This window comes from Mytilus galloprovincialis, chromosome 5 (assembly GCF_965363235.1).
Source record: "Mytilus galloprovincialis chromosome 5, xbMytGall1.hap1.1, whole genome shotgun sequence".
Classification (NCBI taxonomy): domain Eukaryota; kingdom Metazoa; phylum Mollusca; class Bivalvia; order Mytilida; family Mytilidae; genus Mytilus; species Mytilus galloprovincialis.
This window is the reverse complement of record NC_134842.1, coordinates 79781066-79799603: the sequence shown is the minus strand read 5'-3', so window position 1 is coordinate 79799603 and position 18538 is coordinate 79781066. Positions and strand designations below refer to the sequence as shown.

The window sequence follows — 18538 nt, the reverse complement described above, 5'->3', positions numbered from 1 at the left end:
GACTAAGTTTAATTTTTGACCCTTTGGACTTTAGTGTAGACCAATTTGAAAACAGGACCAAAAATGAAGAATCTACATACACAGTTAGATTTGGTATATCAAAGAACCCCATTTATTCAATTTTTGATGAAATCAAACAAAGTTTAATTTTGGACCCCGATTTGGACCAACTTGAAAACTGGGCCAATAATCAAGAATCTAAGTACATTTTTAGATTCAGCATATCAAAGAACCTAACTGATTCATTTTTTGTCAAAATCAAACTAAGTTTAATTTTGGACCCTTTACACCTTAATGTAGACCAATTTGAAAACGGGACCAAAAGTTAAGAATCTACATACACAGTCATGACAGTTAGATTCGGCATATCAAAGAACCCCAATTATTCAATTTTGATGAAATCAAACAAAGTTTAATTTTGGACCCTTTGGGCCCCTTATTCTGTTGGGACCAAAACTCCCAAAATCAATACCAACCTTCCTTTTATGGTCATAAACCTTGTGTTTAAATTTCATAGATTTCTATTTACTTATACTAAAGTTATGGTGCGAAAACCAAGAAAAATGCTTATTTGGGTCCCTTTTTGGCCCCTAATTCCTAAACTGTTGGGACCTAAACTCCCAAAATCAATACCAACCTTCCTTTTGTAGTCATTAACATTGTGTTTAAATTTCATTGATTTCTATTTACTTAAACTAAAGTTATTGTGCAAAAACCAAGAATAATGCTTATTTGGGCCCTTTTTTGGCCCCTAATTCCTAAACTGTTGAAACCAAAACTCCCAAAATCAATCCCAACCGTTCTTTTGTGGTCATAAACCTTGTGTCAAAATTTCATAGATTTCTATTAACTTAAACTAAAGTTATAGTGCGAAAACCAAGAAAATGCTTATTTGGGCCCTTTTTGGCCCCTAATTCCTAAAATGTTGGGACCAAAACTCCCAAAATCAATACCAACCTTCCTTTTGTGGTCATAAACCTTGTGTTAAAATTTCATAGATTTCCATTCACTTTTACTAAAGTTAGAGTGCGAAAACTAAAAGCATTCGGACGACGACGACGACGACGACGCAGACGACGACGCCAACGTGATAGCAATATACGACGAAAAATTTTTCAAATTTTGCGGTCGTATAAAAACTACCTCGACCAAAAACTTTAACCGGACGGACGAATGGAGGCACAGACGGACGGACAGACGAACGGAGGCACAGACCAGAAAACATAATGCCCCTCTACTTTCGTAGGTGGGGCATAAAAACCATGCCAAGGATGAACAATTTATTTAGCTTTTCAATTTAATTCAAAATTTAACACTATAATTAAGGTATGGGGAAAATCTGCCTTTAAAATTTTTTTATCCTCAAATTTGGTAATCAACATTTTTTTTTTCAGGAAAAAAACATATCTCTTTGAAGTTAAATGGTTGTTACCTAAGTTATCAACTATGAAGTGAACTTACCACATCCATACCATGTGGAATGTGTAGATCTTCTGGTACTGTAAATCTTCCTCCTAATGTAACACAGAAAACATAAACATGTTACAAATATATAACAAACGAAATATCAAAACAAATTTTGCAGTAGCCGCCTACATTAAGACTTGATTTTTCTACACTTTAATTACTTTTTATTCCCCGTGCTCAATTGAACGATCAAGTTCACCATCTCATTTAACGGAGATTTTTCTATAAAAATGGAAATCTTAGATACAAATTTCTTATTTTGAGTTATAATATCTCTTATTTTGTTAAGAACCACACTGACTGTTTCAGAATATACATTAATGATATTTTCAAAATTCTAGACTTTTTGATGGACAATATATTTGTGATGTTTGGAGGACTGATATTTCAACTGAGCATTCAAACGGGTACTTATTGTGCATCCCTACTGACCAAATTTGTGTTTGTAATCATATGAAGCAGCATTCTTTCAGAACCTAATAAAAGAAAGAAAAAAACACCCTACAAAATTCTTTAGTTTTACATGCAGGTATATCAATGATGTCCTATCACTAGCCCATATTTCAATCAGCACTAGTATCTCATATATCCATTAGAACTTGAAATTAAGGATACTACTGATACTAGAATGACTGCCCCATGCTTTGATCTTTTCCTCAATATTTACACAGATGGAGGACTGCACACTATAATCTATGACAAAGGGATCATTTCATCTCTCACATTATCAATTTCCCATTTCTCAGCAGTAACATAGTACCCTCTGCCTCATTGTATATTATTTACATATATCTCAATTGATATTTTATGCTTGTGCATATGTTCACACTGTATTGACTTCTTTAACAGGAGTGTGCTCCTTACATAAATACTGCTCTAAAAGGAAAGATTAAAATGATACTCTGTTTATTTTGTGTTTTGTCTATATGACTTTTTGTGTTTCTTTTATGCATGTATATGACATGGCTATTGTAAAACATTTTTGTATTCTTGTCTTTCATTTTTGCTGAGGGCTATTCCAGAAAAAAATGTATGGGGGTGTTGGACGGCAGTTGATCTTTTTTTGCATGGGTGATGGGGGGAGGAGGAATTGAAATTGTGTGGGTAGTTGTTCTCTTACATAACTTAATTAGATGGGTGGTTGTACCTAAAGAGAAGAAAATCTCTTTTTCAGTTGATAGAACCTTTAAATATCGATAGAAAAAGTGTTTTATTCTGCGATTTTGTTTACTTTTTGCACATGTTAAATCCTTTGGATAATGCCCGAGCGTTTCGAATGGAACTATGTATGCATATCTGTGCTCCTAAAAGGAAGAGAGATACGAAGTGTCAGAGTAGTAACTGGTTTCCAGAATTTCTTTTTCAACTGTTCTCCCTCATATGACATGTTCGGTTACCAGATTGTTTACCGCATGGAAACAGTATGGCAGAACAGTGTGATGTTATCGCTGTTTGTTCTCTCAGCTCTGATGAAATAAGGGCATACATTAGGAATAAGGAAGAAAAAAAGGAGGATTCAGTGAAAAAGACTGAAATTAAAAAGCATTCTTAGATCGTTTGTTAGGAAAGTTGACAGTTATAGAACTTTAAAAAGTACTTGAGTCTGAGAAGTTCAATGTTTCATACACACAACAGAACAATCGAGCTGACATTCTTAAATTAGAAGACAAGGAGCTAGAAAATAGAAATCTTAAAGAAGATGACTTATTTGAATAAATTTGTTTAACACAATATCCAACATTATTTAACATCTGACAGCAGAAAATAAGGTTTCATGGGTTTATTTACATGGGTTTACAATACACATGTTAAATGATGATGATGTTTACCAGATAAAAAAGGTAATTGTTTTATTGCTGCTTTTCATCTTGATGGCTTTCACAATTTTACAAAAAAACCTGTCAAAACCAAACTTTAATTGTCAGCATAAGTTGTTTTTCGTTCATTTTTTAAAATAAATAAGCCTGTTAGTTTTTATCGTTTGAATTGTTTTACATTGTCTTATCTGGGCCTTTTATAGCTGACTATGCGGTATGGCCTTTTCTTATTGTTGAAGGCCCTACGGTGACCTATAAGTGTTAATGTCTGTGTCATTTTGTACTTTTTTGGATAGTTGTCTCATTGGCAATCATACATGTACCACATCTTTTTTATATTTGAATGCATAATTATAGTAATCACCCAGTGCTTTGGACTGTTTGTGCTGAATGTAAGCTTTTAAGTACCATTCTTTAACTATATATGATCAATGAAACTTTGCATTTGTCTTATACCACCTGAAGATGTGCATCTGGCAAATTAATCCTGTCCAATGCATCCTAGGGGAGATAACTTATAGTGTGCAAACCCAACTCCTCCATATGAGACTTGTAACTGAATTTATACATACAGTATAATGAACAATATGACAGATGCCACATGTTGGACAGGATCTTACCCTTCCAGAGCACCTGAGATAACAATGTTTTTGGGGTACATGTTGCTCTGTTGCCATTTTCTAGTTGTGTTATATGTGGATTTCTGTTCATATCTTTTTACATTTTGTTTTCTTTATTTGCATTGGCTTGGCACAGCTATTTTTTCCACATTTGAGTTTGATTGACCCTTTTGGAATTTATTGCCTGCCTCTCTTTATGATGGGTTATATTCTGTTACAGTGTTCCACCTGTACATGTAGTTAAAAATATTTCTGCACTCACAGATGCTTCAAAGTATAAAAAAGAAGATGTGGTATGATTGCCAATGAGACAACTATCCACAAAAGACCAAAAGGACTATTTTAATATTTAAAAACACAAGTAGAATAATTTATAAAAGTTGAATTGAATATTTCTCAAATCCTTGAGCAGAAGGTCCACACCACTTAAATCATTTGAAATTAATGAAAATTAATATATACCGCAGCTTTTAAAGAAATCATATTAGACAACAGCAATACAAAAAAAACATTCAGAGGTAACTCAAACACTGTTTTAAATAATAAATGCAATATGATAGTTTTGTATATAGTTGTTTATTTTCATGACACTGACAGTGACAAGTACAAAACACATTTATGGACACATCTGCAATAAAAGTTATTTTTAATGCCAAGAGTATCAGGACAAAATATAAAATGTTAAGCTTGAAATAAAATTCAGAATGGAGATGGTGAATGTATAAAAGAGACAACAACCCGACCATAGAATAAACAACAGCAGAAGGTCACCAACAGGTCTTCAATGTAACGAAAAAATCCCGCACACGGAGGTGTCCTTCAGCTGGCCCCTAAACAAATATATACTAGTTCAGTGATAATGAACGCCATACTAATATCCAAATTGTACACAAGAAACTAAAATTAAAATAATACAAGATTAACAAAGACCTGAGGCTCCTGACTTGGGACAGGCGCAAAAAAACCTTGTCACCAATAATTTATATCAAATATCTGATATTGTCAAAAGTGCAAAAAAACCTTAAGAATTCGAAAACTTATTAACATATATACTGTCATCAATATAGCCACTTTCTGGTATCAAAATGCATATTATTTTTATGCCCCACCTACGATAGTAGAGGGGCATTATGTTTTCTGGTCTGTGCGTCCGTTCGTCTGTCCGTCCGTCTGTCCCTCTTCAGGTTAAAGTTTTTGGTCAAGGTAGTTTTTGATGAAGTTGAAGTCCAATCGCCTTCAAACTTAGTATACATGTTCCCTATGATATGATCTTTTAACTTTTAATGCCAAATTAGAGGGTTTACCCCAATTTCACGGTCCACTGAACATAGAAAATGATAGTGCGAGTGGGGCATTCGTGTACTGGGGACACATTCTTGTTGTTGCTAATTTGTGAACTTGAAAAAGCTAGCTTAAACTTTTTAAAATTATATGGGTAGTGGGGTCAAACTGAAAATGAATTGTATGGGTAGTTGTCCTATGATGAAATGTAATTTAGTGGGTGATGGGTATAAAAATAAAGTGCCTTCCAACCCCCCCATACATTTTTTTCTGGAATAGCCCTGATGTGCTTTGTCTATATGCCTTTTTATGTTTCTTTAATAGATACATATGACAGTGCCCTGCAGTTATATTTCCATGAGTGTCTTGTGTTTACTTGTACTGTATTTCTGTCACTTAATGTTATCATTTTATTGGTATTTTTAACATTGCTATATAAGCAGGAGGTTTGACTAGCAAATGACTAGCTATAAACCAGGTTCAGCCCATAATTTTTTTTCATTAAATGTCCTAGCTGTACCAAGTCAGGCATATGGCAGTATTTATCAAATAGTCTGTTTCTGTATATGTTGGCATTTGTTTTTGTTGCAATTTAGTGTTTATGTTTTTTTGTTGTTTACCTCTTACAGTTGTTGTGTTTCTCTCTGTTTTAGTTTGTGACTTGAATTTGTTTTTGCTGAATTGATTTATGACGATCAAATAGCAGTAAACTAACAATTTGACTACTTTTCAATGACAGTTTGAATGCACACTTTACTGATAGTTTGACTATTTTTCACAGACAGTTTGACTATTTTTCACAGACAGTTTGACTAGTCTTCAGTGACAGTTTGGATGTACAATTTACTTATATTTTGACTACTTTTCACTGACTATTTGACTACCTTTGCCACTTCCACTAGTATCTTTTCTCCCTTGCTGTTCAGCAGTGCCCACACTCCTTACAAATGGTTCTGCTGCAGAGTCAGGTACACCACCATCCTGTGTATTACTTTCATTATGTTCCTTAGTTCTTGGTGCATTACATTTACTGCATCGTTTTCTAATGGGAAAGTTCATATTTCCACAACCACTAATAAAAAATAAACAATGAAATGTTACAATTGGTTTTTTTTCTAGGTCATCCGTACTAATAAAACTTGCAGAATCGTGCATGTCCAATAGGCTATTTGCCAATTCCCGCAACTGACCCTATAATTAGAGACCTTTATTTTTGTTGTCTCCCTTTAATTTATTTTTATTTACAATGGAGAGCTAGCAGAAAGAGCAAATTTACCTGTGCGTAATGTGAGTAATCTATAAGGTTTTCAAATCTTTTAATTACATTAATGTGTTGTTTAGCTAAATATATACTTTTGACATCAGAAATTTTTTTTCATGAAAAATTAGTTAAACTGTCGATACATCACTTTTAATTCATCAAGTTTTACATTGGCAAAAGCCAATTTTGTCCAGTATGGAACCAGTCTACGATTAACAAAGGGAAGTTATTTGTTTAAAAAGTGTGTAATAATAAAATCAAATCTGTAATTGGCAAATGGACTATAAGCCAATATTTGTCTTTTTTTTTTTTGCATTCCCAGTTCTAAAGTTATCTGTACCTATTTATGCCTAGTCTTTAGCCTTAATTAAATTATTACCAACTACCGGTACTCAGATTTCGAAGGATTTAGTGCATATATACAAAACAATGAAAATAATGCTTTGCCATTGGCTGATTAAATTTGATTTTGGATGATGTTGTAGAATAACAAGCTTTTGATAAAGCTTTTTTTTTTTTTTTATCCCATATTGATTATAAAATAGTGAAATTGATGACTTAAATGTTAATAAAATATCTATGTATACAATTATATAAAGACTTATAAAAATGTTTCGGATATTTTTTTTAGATTTCTACAATGCATTTTTCTTTCATTTAAAATGTCTGTTAAGAGTACCAACCTAACTTGACATTTCCAGTGGTTAGGTTTTGAAGTACCACTGTCTTGGTTATCTTGACCTTCAAAAAAAAATTGAAAAAAAAATTAAAACACATAATATCAAGTTGATTAAGATATCACACCCATGAAAATAAAACTGTTACTATAAGACATATAGATATTCTGCTTAAAGATCAAATTATTATGGAACTTTTGGCATACATTTTACACTCATTAAATATCTAAATTAATTCATCTATTAGCCATCTTACAGTACTCAAGTTAGTTTTATGGTCTAGCATTATTTGTTCAGTGGTTGTTGTTTGTTGATGTGGTTCATAAGTGTTTCTTATTTTTCATTTTTGTCGAGCCTGCAACTTTTGTTGCAGAAAGCTCGACATAGGGATAGTGATCCGGCGGCGGCTACGGCAGCGGCTACGGCGGCGGCGTTAGCTCACTTCTTAAAAGCTTTATATTTTAGAAGGTAGAAGACCTGGATACTTCATACTTTGTATATAGATGCTTCATGTTACGAAGTTTCCGTCAGTCACATGTCCAATGTCTTGACCTCATTTTCATGGTTCAGTGACCACTTGAAAAAAAAGTTCAAATTTTTTGTAATGTTGAATTCTCTCTTATTATAAGTAATAGGATAACTATATTTGATATGTGCGTACCTTGCAAGGTCCTCATGTCTGTCAGACAGTTTTCACTTGACCTCGACCTCATTTCATGGATCAGTGAACAAGGTTAAGTTTTGGTGGTCAAGTCCATATCTCAGATACTATAAGCAATAGGGCTAGTATATTCGGTGTATGGAAGGACTGTAAGGTGTACATGTCTAACTGGCAGGTGTCATCTGACCTTGACCTCATTTTCATGGTTCAGTGGTTATAGTTAAATTTTTGTGTTTTGGTCTGTTTTTCTCATACTATATGCAATAAATCTACTATATTTGTTGTATGGAATGATTGTAAGGTGTACATATCTAGCGGGCAGATGTCATGTGACCCTGACCTCATTTTCATGGTTCAGTGGTCAAAGTTAATTTTTTGAGTTTTGGGCTTTTTATCTAATACTATATGCCATAGGTCAACTATATTTGGTGTATGGAAATATATTATGATCTTTATGTCAGTCACACAGGTTTTATTTGACCCTGACCTCATTTTCACGGTTCATTGCACAGTGTTAAGTTTTTGTGTTTTGGTCTATTTTTCTTAAACTATAAGTAATGGGTCAACTATATATGTTGTATAGAAGCATTGTTAGCTGTACATATCTGCCTGGCATGTTTCATCTGACCTTGACCTCATTTTCAAGGTTCATTGGTCTTTGTTTAGTTATCTTGGTTAATGTTAAGTTTATGTGACAGTTGTAATAAAGCTTAGCTTTATACCTAGGACTATCAACATAATATCAATGATTAGTATAGAAGGCGAGACATTTCAGCGTGTGCACTCTTGTTTTTTAAATAGATTAGACCTTTGGTTTCCCTGTTTAAATTGTTTTACACTGGTCATTATTGGACTCTATAGCTTGCTGCTCTTTGTTGAAGGCCATACTTTGACCTTTAATGGTCTAATTTTCACACACTGTGACAAGATATAGAGTTGTCTCATTGGCACTCAAACAATATACTTTAAATATCTTTCCATTTCTCTTTCTATTATACAAGGGTGGTAAAGGGTTATTTTCGTGCAACGTGTTTTGCCATTTTTATTTCACCTGCAGTAATGAAATAGGTTTGTTATTCACTGTGTTTCGTGAAATCAATTAAAAAAAGATCAACGTGCAAGAAATTTAAATTGGTCATTCATTATGAAATGGCAATTTTATTTCACGTTCTTCCGTGCAGATACCCCCCTTTATGTCCCTCTTATACATGTTTGGCTCTAATAAGATAATCTATATAAATGTTGGCATGCAAAAGTGTTTGACTTTGATCGTGTTGATAACATACCTTTAAAGTTAGATTTTGAAAATTCCACTGTTATCTCTTTGCCTTCTACATGTCCACCATGTAAATGTTCCTTAGCCTGAAATACATAGTCTTTATTACAGCACAAACAACTCTTCTATTAACAAATTATCTTGCTAACGGATAATACTACTGTAAATTTAGAAATTATTGCATGCATTTATTATTGTGATTTTGTCATTTAAGACTGAAGTGTGATTTTAATTCTTGCAGTATTGAGAAAAATCGTGTTTGATATATATAAGAAATTTCAAAATGCAAGTTAAAATTATTGCATTATAACCCTGTCAATTTTTTACAATTATAAAATAATTGCAATAATTTCAGAATTTATAGTACGGTATTCTGAGATTCTTCATTAAAAAGACATTTAGAACTCAACACCATGCTGTTGACATCTAAATTGTGGGTCTCATTGGGGTCTAGGGGTGACCCGAGATTGCCAATTTTTGGTAAGCGTGAAATGTGAAAGTCAAATTATTGTGCTGGGAAATGGGATTGAAGTCTAGCGGGACACAGGAAATTACAAAAAAATTAAAATGACTTATGTACATAGTTTAAGCAGGATAGGGGAAACTGACAAAACAGTAAGCAGGATCCAGGACCAGAACCCCCCAATGGGACCTCCTAAATTGTGCATTCATCTAAATTAAGTTATTTCCCTTTAAACAAATTGATTACAATTATTCACAATGCTCTGGCAGGCGCGTAGCTCCCTATACCCTAACACGCAGTTGCGTGCACATCGATTCGGCATGCAAAAAAAAAAATGGCAAAATAAAAATTTATAGATATCAATTTGAATGTTAAAGGAAACATCTATGTTGTCACTTTTTTAATTGATGAATTATCATTAAATAACGGCATTTTGTTTCAAAATAAAAGTTTTATTGGATATTATGACAAAATCGGACAGTAACTTGTATTTTTTACAAGATTCGAATTTGTAATACTCAGTCTAAGACATGTTGTTTTTGGAGCACATTTAACAGTTTGGAATGAGATGTACCAATCGGCATTAGAATTATCAGAACCCTTCGATATCCTTGAAAATATACAGAGGCGATGTAGTCGACAGACTACCAGAGCCAATCACCCTGCAAACACGCCAAAACAGTATTGGAAAGTCTAATTATTTTTTGAGTTCATAGACCATATGATATAAGGGAACTGGAGAGTGGAGTCGCGTCTAGTATTATCAGAAAATCGCTTCTTTGCGCTGTATCTGCTTCATCGTGTTGTAAGATATATAACAAACGAACAAATCTCAACATTGTGCGAGACATACGAAACTGACCTGGCATGCAATTTTGACGAATTCAATTGGGAGGTTGCTCGATGCCGAACACGTAAGCTGGTTCCATGGAGATCTATCAGTGTACTACGTATGTTGAAAACAAATGTACGATCAACAATGAACAACGACAGTTACAAGCATTACTGCATATTCATCGGGATTTCAGTGTGAATATTGACAATTAAAGTAATCAGAAAAGTTTGTTTCTGCCTAGACCTGAAGAGCAGATTTTGAACAATTTTGATTAAATTCTGTATCACAAATATGTGTTATTTATATATAACTCTATTCAGAAGATTTATTAATAGTTTTACATTCATAATTTTTTTTATAAATCCTACATATAGATCCTCCTTTAACCGTCCTATGACCGAAAACCGAATAAAAAAAACATTTTTCTGCTGTAGTTGCTTGCACATCGTTTCTTTCTAGCTACGCCCCTGTCTGGTAAGAACCTTGATAGGATTTCCCACTTTGATACAAAAGTTGTAGACTGCTGAGTTGTCGTGCATTAAGTCAAATGATACAGGTTGTTTTCTACATGTCTTAACATATGGAATTACCTTAACAGCATCTTCTTGAGTTTTATATTCCACAAATGCATATCCTCTGGACTTCCCAGTCTAAAAAGAATCAAATATATCATAATTAAACTGAAGAGAATTTTGCAGGTGGTTGGGGTCATTTCCACCAATGGGAATGACTTTGTATTTTCTCCACCAATAGGAATGACTTTGTGTATTCTCCACCAATGGGAAATACTTTGTATTTTCTCCACCAATTGGAATGATTTTGTATTTTCTTCACAAATGAGAATGATTTTGTATATTTTCTCCACTAATGGGAAGGATTTTGTATTTTCTCCACCAATGGGAAATAATTTGTATTTTCTCCACCAATAGGAAAGATTTTGTATTTTCTCCACTAATGGGAATGATTTTGTATTTTCTCCACCAACAGGAATGATTTTGTATTTTCTCCACCAATGGGAATTATTTTGTATTTTCTCTATTCTTTGCAAATTGATGAGATGAGAAGAAGATCAGCAAATTAAGCAGTGTTCCTGACTTTATTCTTTAGGTGTTTTTTTTTATTTGTGTATACCAATAATTTTGTTTTTACCGTACCAACTAATACAAATATTTCTTCAAGAACTAAATCTGAAAAGAAAATATAAAATATTTTGCCACAATTGATATATAAATATACCTTTTTATCACGAACTATGTGTACTCTCTCGATTGGTCCATACTTTCCAAACATCTCTTGTAAGTGTTCAGTCTCAACTTCAAAATCAAGGCCCAGAACACAAAGTATATTGGATGGAGCTGGCATTGGCTTGGTCTAAAAGTATACACATTTAAACATAAAGCTTAATTATATAATCATGGCTATTGAAATAAACCTTTATACAGGGGCGGATCCAGTCATTTTAAAAAAGGAGGGTTCCAACTAAATGTCCCCATTCAAATGCATTGATCGTCCAAAAAAGTCCCAAAACCCTCCCCCTGGATCCGCCACTGTTATATAATTCAAATAATAGATTTGGTTTCTTATAAACATCTCTTGTATCTTATTTTGTACAGTTCACTACCAATACGTTTGGCATAATGAGAAATTTAATGCTCAATTAATATGAAAATATTACAGGACTATAAATAACACACTCATTCTTTGCACACTCATCCAAGAATTATTTGAAATACTTTCCATAAATATTTTTTTAAATCTGCCTCAGAATATGTTGGACTAATAAAAATCAGTGTTTACATTTCATATAACATTTACAATGGTCTCTCCCTGATTATGCACTTAATTTGCCACTGGATGTAAAATGGTTATTCATCAACAGCATTATACCTGTTCTGTTTGATTCAAAAAACATGACAAGAAACACAATGGCTTGGAGGCTTTTATCAAATATTTTGATGTACTATGAATTCAGAAATTATTGCCGTGTTTTTATTATTGCGAAAAATGTCACAGGGTTATAACTACAATAATCTAAACTCGCATGTTGAAAATTTTATATGAATTAAACAGGATTTTTCTCAATAAGCAAAATTTTAAATTGGATTTTAGTCTGAAATTGCGAAATTGCAATAATAAATGCATACAATAACTTCTGACTTTACAGTATGATGTTTACCTGTGCAGCTTCTTCAGCTTTCTTTACAATACTATGAATACCAAAGTTTCTGGATTGCCCTTCCTACAAACACAAAATGTTTATAATGTAAACACATGTTAAATTGTAACAAATAGAAAGAAAGATACTCAATGGATTCATTTGTTTTCGGTGGATACCAATTCTTCTTGAATATTAAGTAAATTTAAAGTTTTAATTTTTATGATTTTTTTTTGATTTTTTTTTACAACAGAACTTCTGCATTTAAGTTTATCATGTCAATATATATAATTGTTTTTACTTCATTGAGAATTTAAATCTGTGGTTCCCTTTAATGATGGAATCAATCATGGAATCAATCATGGAATCAATCAGGGAATCAATCATGGAATCAATCATGAAATTAATCATGGAATCAATCATGGAATCAATCATGGAATCAATCATGGAATCAATCATGGAATCAATCATGGAATCCATGAAAAACAAATCGTAATTATTTTTATATTATTGTGATTGTGGGAGAAAAGTCAAATTTAAAAAATTTTGAGACTCCCATAAAAGTCCCCTCTTTATATTAGCTTGTAGATGAGATTTATTTATCCTCCTTATTTGTGGAACTAATGAAGAATTCGGAAACAAGCCAAAAGCAGTGTATTTGTCAAACAAACGTACTTTACTCGCAGTTGAGTGCACTGTTGTCTTAAACAATTAAAACCAGGTGCTCCGCAGGGCGCAGCTTTATACGACCGCAGAGGTCGAACCCTGAACAGTTGGGGCAAGTATGGACAAAACATTCAAGCGTGATACAGCTCTGAATTTGGATTGTGATCAAATTTTTGACATTACATGGGTTTTTTTTACACAAAACAAATGTCAAGATTTTACAAATCAATTAAAGATTTCTTCTTCAAACTTTTTAAATCTAAAATTAAATAGTTGACACAGCATAGGTTTCTGACACAGAATGAATGTGGTCTAATGAACTTAAAAGTTTTTTTTTTGCCTTTGAGCAATTCACTATGCTGTTGAATATTAATCCTCTCAAAAAAATGTTTGAAGAAATTTTCTTTTTATTTATGAAATCTGAAATGAGAAAAATTTAAACCCCCCCCCCCCCTTTTTTTTCACATCCCTGTTTCCCTTTTTCCAAAACTGATATCAATTCAAATTTCTAATGGAGTTTGCAACAATAACTACTCTTTTAAATACATCATAAAATATTAAAATGTAAAATAAAGTGCTTGTTATCACTGAATGGTAAAGATTGGTTGGTAGTAAAAGTGAATATACATTGTTTATTGTATAAAACAATAAAAAAAACTTCATCAGCAACATTTTATATTGGCAAATTTCCAATGAAGTTATTTACATAAAGTTATTGGCAAATAAAAATAGAAAATGACATCATAGTCATGTCTGGCAAATGTCCAACATACATTATCTAAAACATTTTAGATAAGATAAGGAAAAAAAGCTTCATCAGCAACATTTTATATTGGCAAATTTCCAATGAAGTTATTTACATAAAGTTATTGGCAAATAAAAATAGAAAATGACATCATAGTCATGTCTGGAAAATTTCCAACATATTTTATCAACTACTATTCTATACAAAGAAAGATAACTCCAATTGAAAATTAATTGCTATTGCACAATATTGTGTAATTAGATATTTCTTGCTATTGTGCAATACTGTGCAATTGAAAATGTCTTGCTATTGCACAATACTTGATATGGAATCCTGATTTGAACCAACTTGAAAACTGGGCCCATAATCAAAAATCAAAGTACATATTTAGATAAAGCATATCAAATAAGCCCAAGAATTTAATTTTTGTTAAAATCAAACTTAGTTTAATTTTGGACCCTTTGGACCTTAATGTAGACCAATTTGAAAACTGGACCAAAAATTAAGAATCTACATACACAGTTAGATTTGGCATATCAAAGAACCCATTTATTCAATTTTTGATGAAATCAAACAAAGTTTAATTTTGGACCCCCATTTGGACCAACTTGAAAACTAGGCCAATAATTAAAAATCTAAGTACATTTTAAAATTCAGCATATCAAAGAACCCCAAGGATTCAATTTTTGTTAAAATCAAACTATGTTTAATTTTGGACCCTTTGGACCTTAATGTAGACCAATTTGAAAACGGGACCAAAAATTAAGAATCTACATACATAGTTAGATTCGGCATATCAAAGAACCCCAATTATTCAATTTTTGATGAAATCACATAAAGTTCAATTTTGGACCCTTTGGGCCCCTTATTCCTAAACTGTTAGGACCAAAACTCCCAAAATCAAACCCAACCTTCCTTTTATGGTCATAAACCTTGTGTTTAAATTTCATAGATTTCTATTTACTTATACTAAAGTTATGGTGCAAAAACCAAAAATAATGCTTATTTGGGCCCCTTTTTGGCCCCTAATTCATAAACTGTTGTGACCTCAACTCCAAAAATCAATCCCAACCTTCCTTTTGTGGTCATAAACCTTGTGTTAAAATTTCATTGATTTCTATTTACTTATACTAAAGTTATTGTGCGAAAACCAAGAATAATGCTTATTTGGGCCCTTTTTTGGCCCTTAATTCCTAAACTGTTGGAACCAAAACTCCCAAAATCAATCCCAACCTTCCTTTTGTGGTCATAAACCTTGTGTCAAAATTTCATAGATTTCTATTCACTTAAACTAAAGTTATAGTGCGAAAACCAAGAAAATGCTTATTTGGGCCCTTTTTGGCCCTTAATTCCTAAAATGTTGGGACCAAAACTCCCAAAATCAATCCCAACCTTCCTTTTGTGGTCATAAACCTTGTGTTAAAATTTCATTGATTTCTATTCACTTTTACTAAAGTTAGAGTGCGAAAACTAAAAGTATTCGGACGAAGACGACGACGACGACGACGCCGACGCCAACGTGATAGCAATATACGACGAAAAATTTTTCAAATTTTGCGGTCGTATAAAAACCAAGAATGTGTCCAAAGTACACGGATGCCCCACTAGCACTATCCTTTTCCATGTTCCATGGACCGTGAAATTGGGTACCGGTAATAATCTAATTTGGCATTAAAATTAGAAAGATTATACTATAGAGAACATATGTACTAAGTTTCAAGTTGATTGGACTTCAATTTCATCAAAAACTACCTTGACCAAAAACTTTAACATGAAACTCCCACTTTCATTTTCTATGTTCAGTGGATGGTCAAATTGCGGTCAAAAGTCTAATTTGGCTTAAAAATTAGAAAGATCATATCATGAGCAACAAGTGTACTAAGTTTCAAATTGATTGGACTTCAGCTTCATCAAAAACTACCTTGACCAAAAACTATAACCTGAATGGACGCACAGACGAACAGACGGACGCATGAACGGAGCCACAGACCAGAAAACATAATGCCCCTCTACTATCGTAGGTGGGGCATAAAAACATTTTACAATCAAACTAAACTGCATTGTTCTTTGTACATACTCAAAGTATAGGTTCCGATATTGAGTACATGCCTATGAGTAAGCAACCCATTTCAAACTGACTTTGTTTTAAACATATAAAAAGAAATGCTTGCTTTTCTGAATTAAAAATTATATATATATTTTTCAGTGGAGACTGCCTAACTCTAGTATAGGATGTACAGGCGGACAAGGATAAAACTTACTGCCCCCTCCGCTACAGTGGGGGCATTATAAATATGCATACTTCAAAAACATCCAGATCTATCCTGCTACAAGTGTTACAATCCAGCACGTTGTAAACTCTTTCCTTTGGTGTCATTAAATCTTTCTGTCCTTCTCTATCTAAAACTTTCTTTTGAGACTTGACAAAGTCAGTAATATCAGTTATACTCTGTATCCACTCTGTACCATAGGTCTTTAATATCTACAAAAGACAAAGTCAGTAATATCAGTTATACTCTGTACCCACTCTGTACCATAGGTCTTTAATATCTACAAAAGATAAGTCAGTAATATCAGTTATACTCTGTATCCACTCTGTACCATAGGTCTTTAATATCTACAAAAGACAAAGTCAGTAATATCAGTTATACTCTGTACCCACTCTGTACCATAGGTCTTTAATATCTACAAAAGATAAGTCAGTAGTATCAGTTATACTCTGTATCCACTCTGTACCATAGGTCTTTAATATCTACAAAAGACAAAGTCAGTAATATCAGTGATACTCTGTACCCACTCTGTACTATAGGTCTTTATACAAAACAAAGGTCACTACAAAACATAAATACACAGTTATTTCATAGTGCTACAAAACATAAATACACAGCTATTTCATAGTGCTACAAAACATAAATACACAGTTATTTCATAGTGCACTTCTTAGTACAATGCAATGGAAGCCACATGTGGAGCAGGATCTGCTTATCCTCTGGAGCAACTAACAACTCCCCCAGTTTAAGGTGGGATGAGTTTTTCTAGACCTTTATTTTTTTATGTTGTGTTTTGTGTACTATTGTTTGTCTGTTTGTCTTTTTCTATTGTAGCTATGGCGCTATCAGTTTATTTTTTATCTATGAGTTTGAATGAGTTAGAGAAAAATTGTTTATGGCATATTTTTTATCATAAAACTTTAGAAGTTTAGGGATTGTAATAAAAATATTTATACATGTTTTAAGTTTTTGAGAAAATTAAGGGGAGATTATTCAAACCTTATAAGAAAATATGAATATATAAAATTTACCCATATAAGTATATTATTATTTGCTTCTTCTTGTAATAAAAACATTTTATACAAATAGTACCCCTGACTGATTAAAACAAGGAATGTCAACATGGTCAAATACATCACAATAACATCTTTGACATGATCATGCTTACCTCCCCTTTTAAACCAAGTTGTATAGCTTTTCTTGGAAGTTTATCATATGTAGGAGAATGATCAGGATCCCATTGTAGTCGAACACTTATCTCGTCGGTTTGTAATTTCTGTTCTCTTTGAAACTATAAAGACAAAAATAAAATCTTATATACTGGTACCGGTACTGCAAATTTTCTTCAATGCCTAGAATTGATAAATTTGGATGTTGAAGATTTTTTTTCATGAACATACTTAATTTTCTACCATCATGACCTTCAAAGCAACAATATGGATCAATGTGTATACATCATGATCTTCAAAGCAACAAAATGTGTATACATCATGAACTTCAAAGCAACATAATGTGTATACATCATGACCTTCAAAGCAACAATATGGATCAATATGTGTATACATCATGATCTTCAAAGCAACAAAATGTGTATACATCATAACCTTCAAAGCAACAAAATGTGTATACATCATAACCTTCAAAGCAACAAAATGTGTATACATCATAACCTTCAAAGCAACAATATGGTATACATCATGACCTTCAAAGCAACAAAATGTGTATACATCATGACCTTCAAAGAAACATAGTGTGTATACATCATATACATGTAGTAGCAATATGTTGAATTGTTATAGTGATGTACACTGTGGATTTTTCCTTATTTTTGAGTGATCTATCAAAATTTCCAGTTTTTATGTACCAATACATTGCATTTTGAATAGTCCATGCTTCTCCAATCTGACTTTGTAGGTTTGAACATCATTATGATCATCTGAAATAGTTCAATATCTCTGATATTTATAGATTATCGTTGATCATCTCAACGAGACTGATTTTCTCGCTTGAGCTGGTACAGCGAAAGTGAGAAAAGCAATTGAGTTGAGATGACCAATGATAATCTGTTTATCGCTATTTTACCTATGACGCATCAATTTCATGTCAATTTTGTTAGCAACGCCACGTGGCCACCTAAGTTTCCATCTCAAGCGAGAAGCATGATATGAAAATTATCACAAAAAAAGATCAAAAGAAAAATGAACAAAATAGCAATAAAATAGTATACTGTGGATTCATCAATATTCAGTGGATAGTAACCAATCTTTGTGGATTTCATAGGACCTGCAATAACTAAATGCCTACATCTGAACCCTAAATTCAATGAAGTATAAATTTTTCTAAA

General features: G+C 32.7%; 1 protein-coding gene across 1 annotated transcript in view; it reads right to left on the bottom strand.

The window, feature by feature from the left end:
* Positions 1 to 18538, bottom strand: part of LOC143076467 (uncharacterized) — a 50054-nt gene that overhangs the window by 28794 nt on the left and 2722 nt on the right. Inside the window, exons 3-11 of the mRNA XM_076252255.1 lie at positions 17363 to 17485; positions 16227 to 16406; positions 12535 to 12597; positions 11595 to 11729; positions 10949 to 11008; positions 9071 to 9146; positions 7130 to 7187; positions 6070 to 6257; positions 1462 to 1514 (exon numbers count right to left, since the gene is read on the bottom strand). Of these exons, the coding sequence (XP_076108370.1) occupies positions 1462 to 1514; positions 6070 to 6257; positions 7130 to 7187; positions 9071 to 9146; positions 10949 to 11008; positions 11595 to 11729; positions 12535 to 12597; positions 16227 to 16406; positions 17363 to 17485 (936 nt within the window). The remainder of the gene's footprint in view (positions 1 to 1461; positions 1515 to 6069; positions 6258 to 7129; positions 7188 to 9070; positions 9147 to 10948; positions 11009 to 11594; positions 11730 to 12534; positions 12598 to 16226; positions 16407 to 17362; positions 17486 to 18538) is intronic.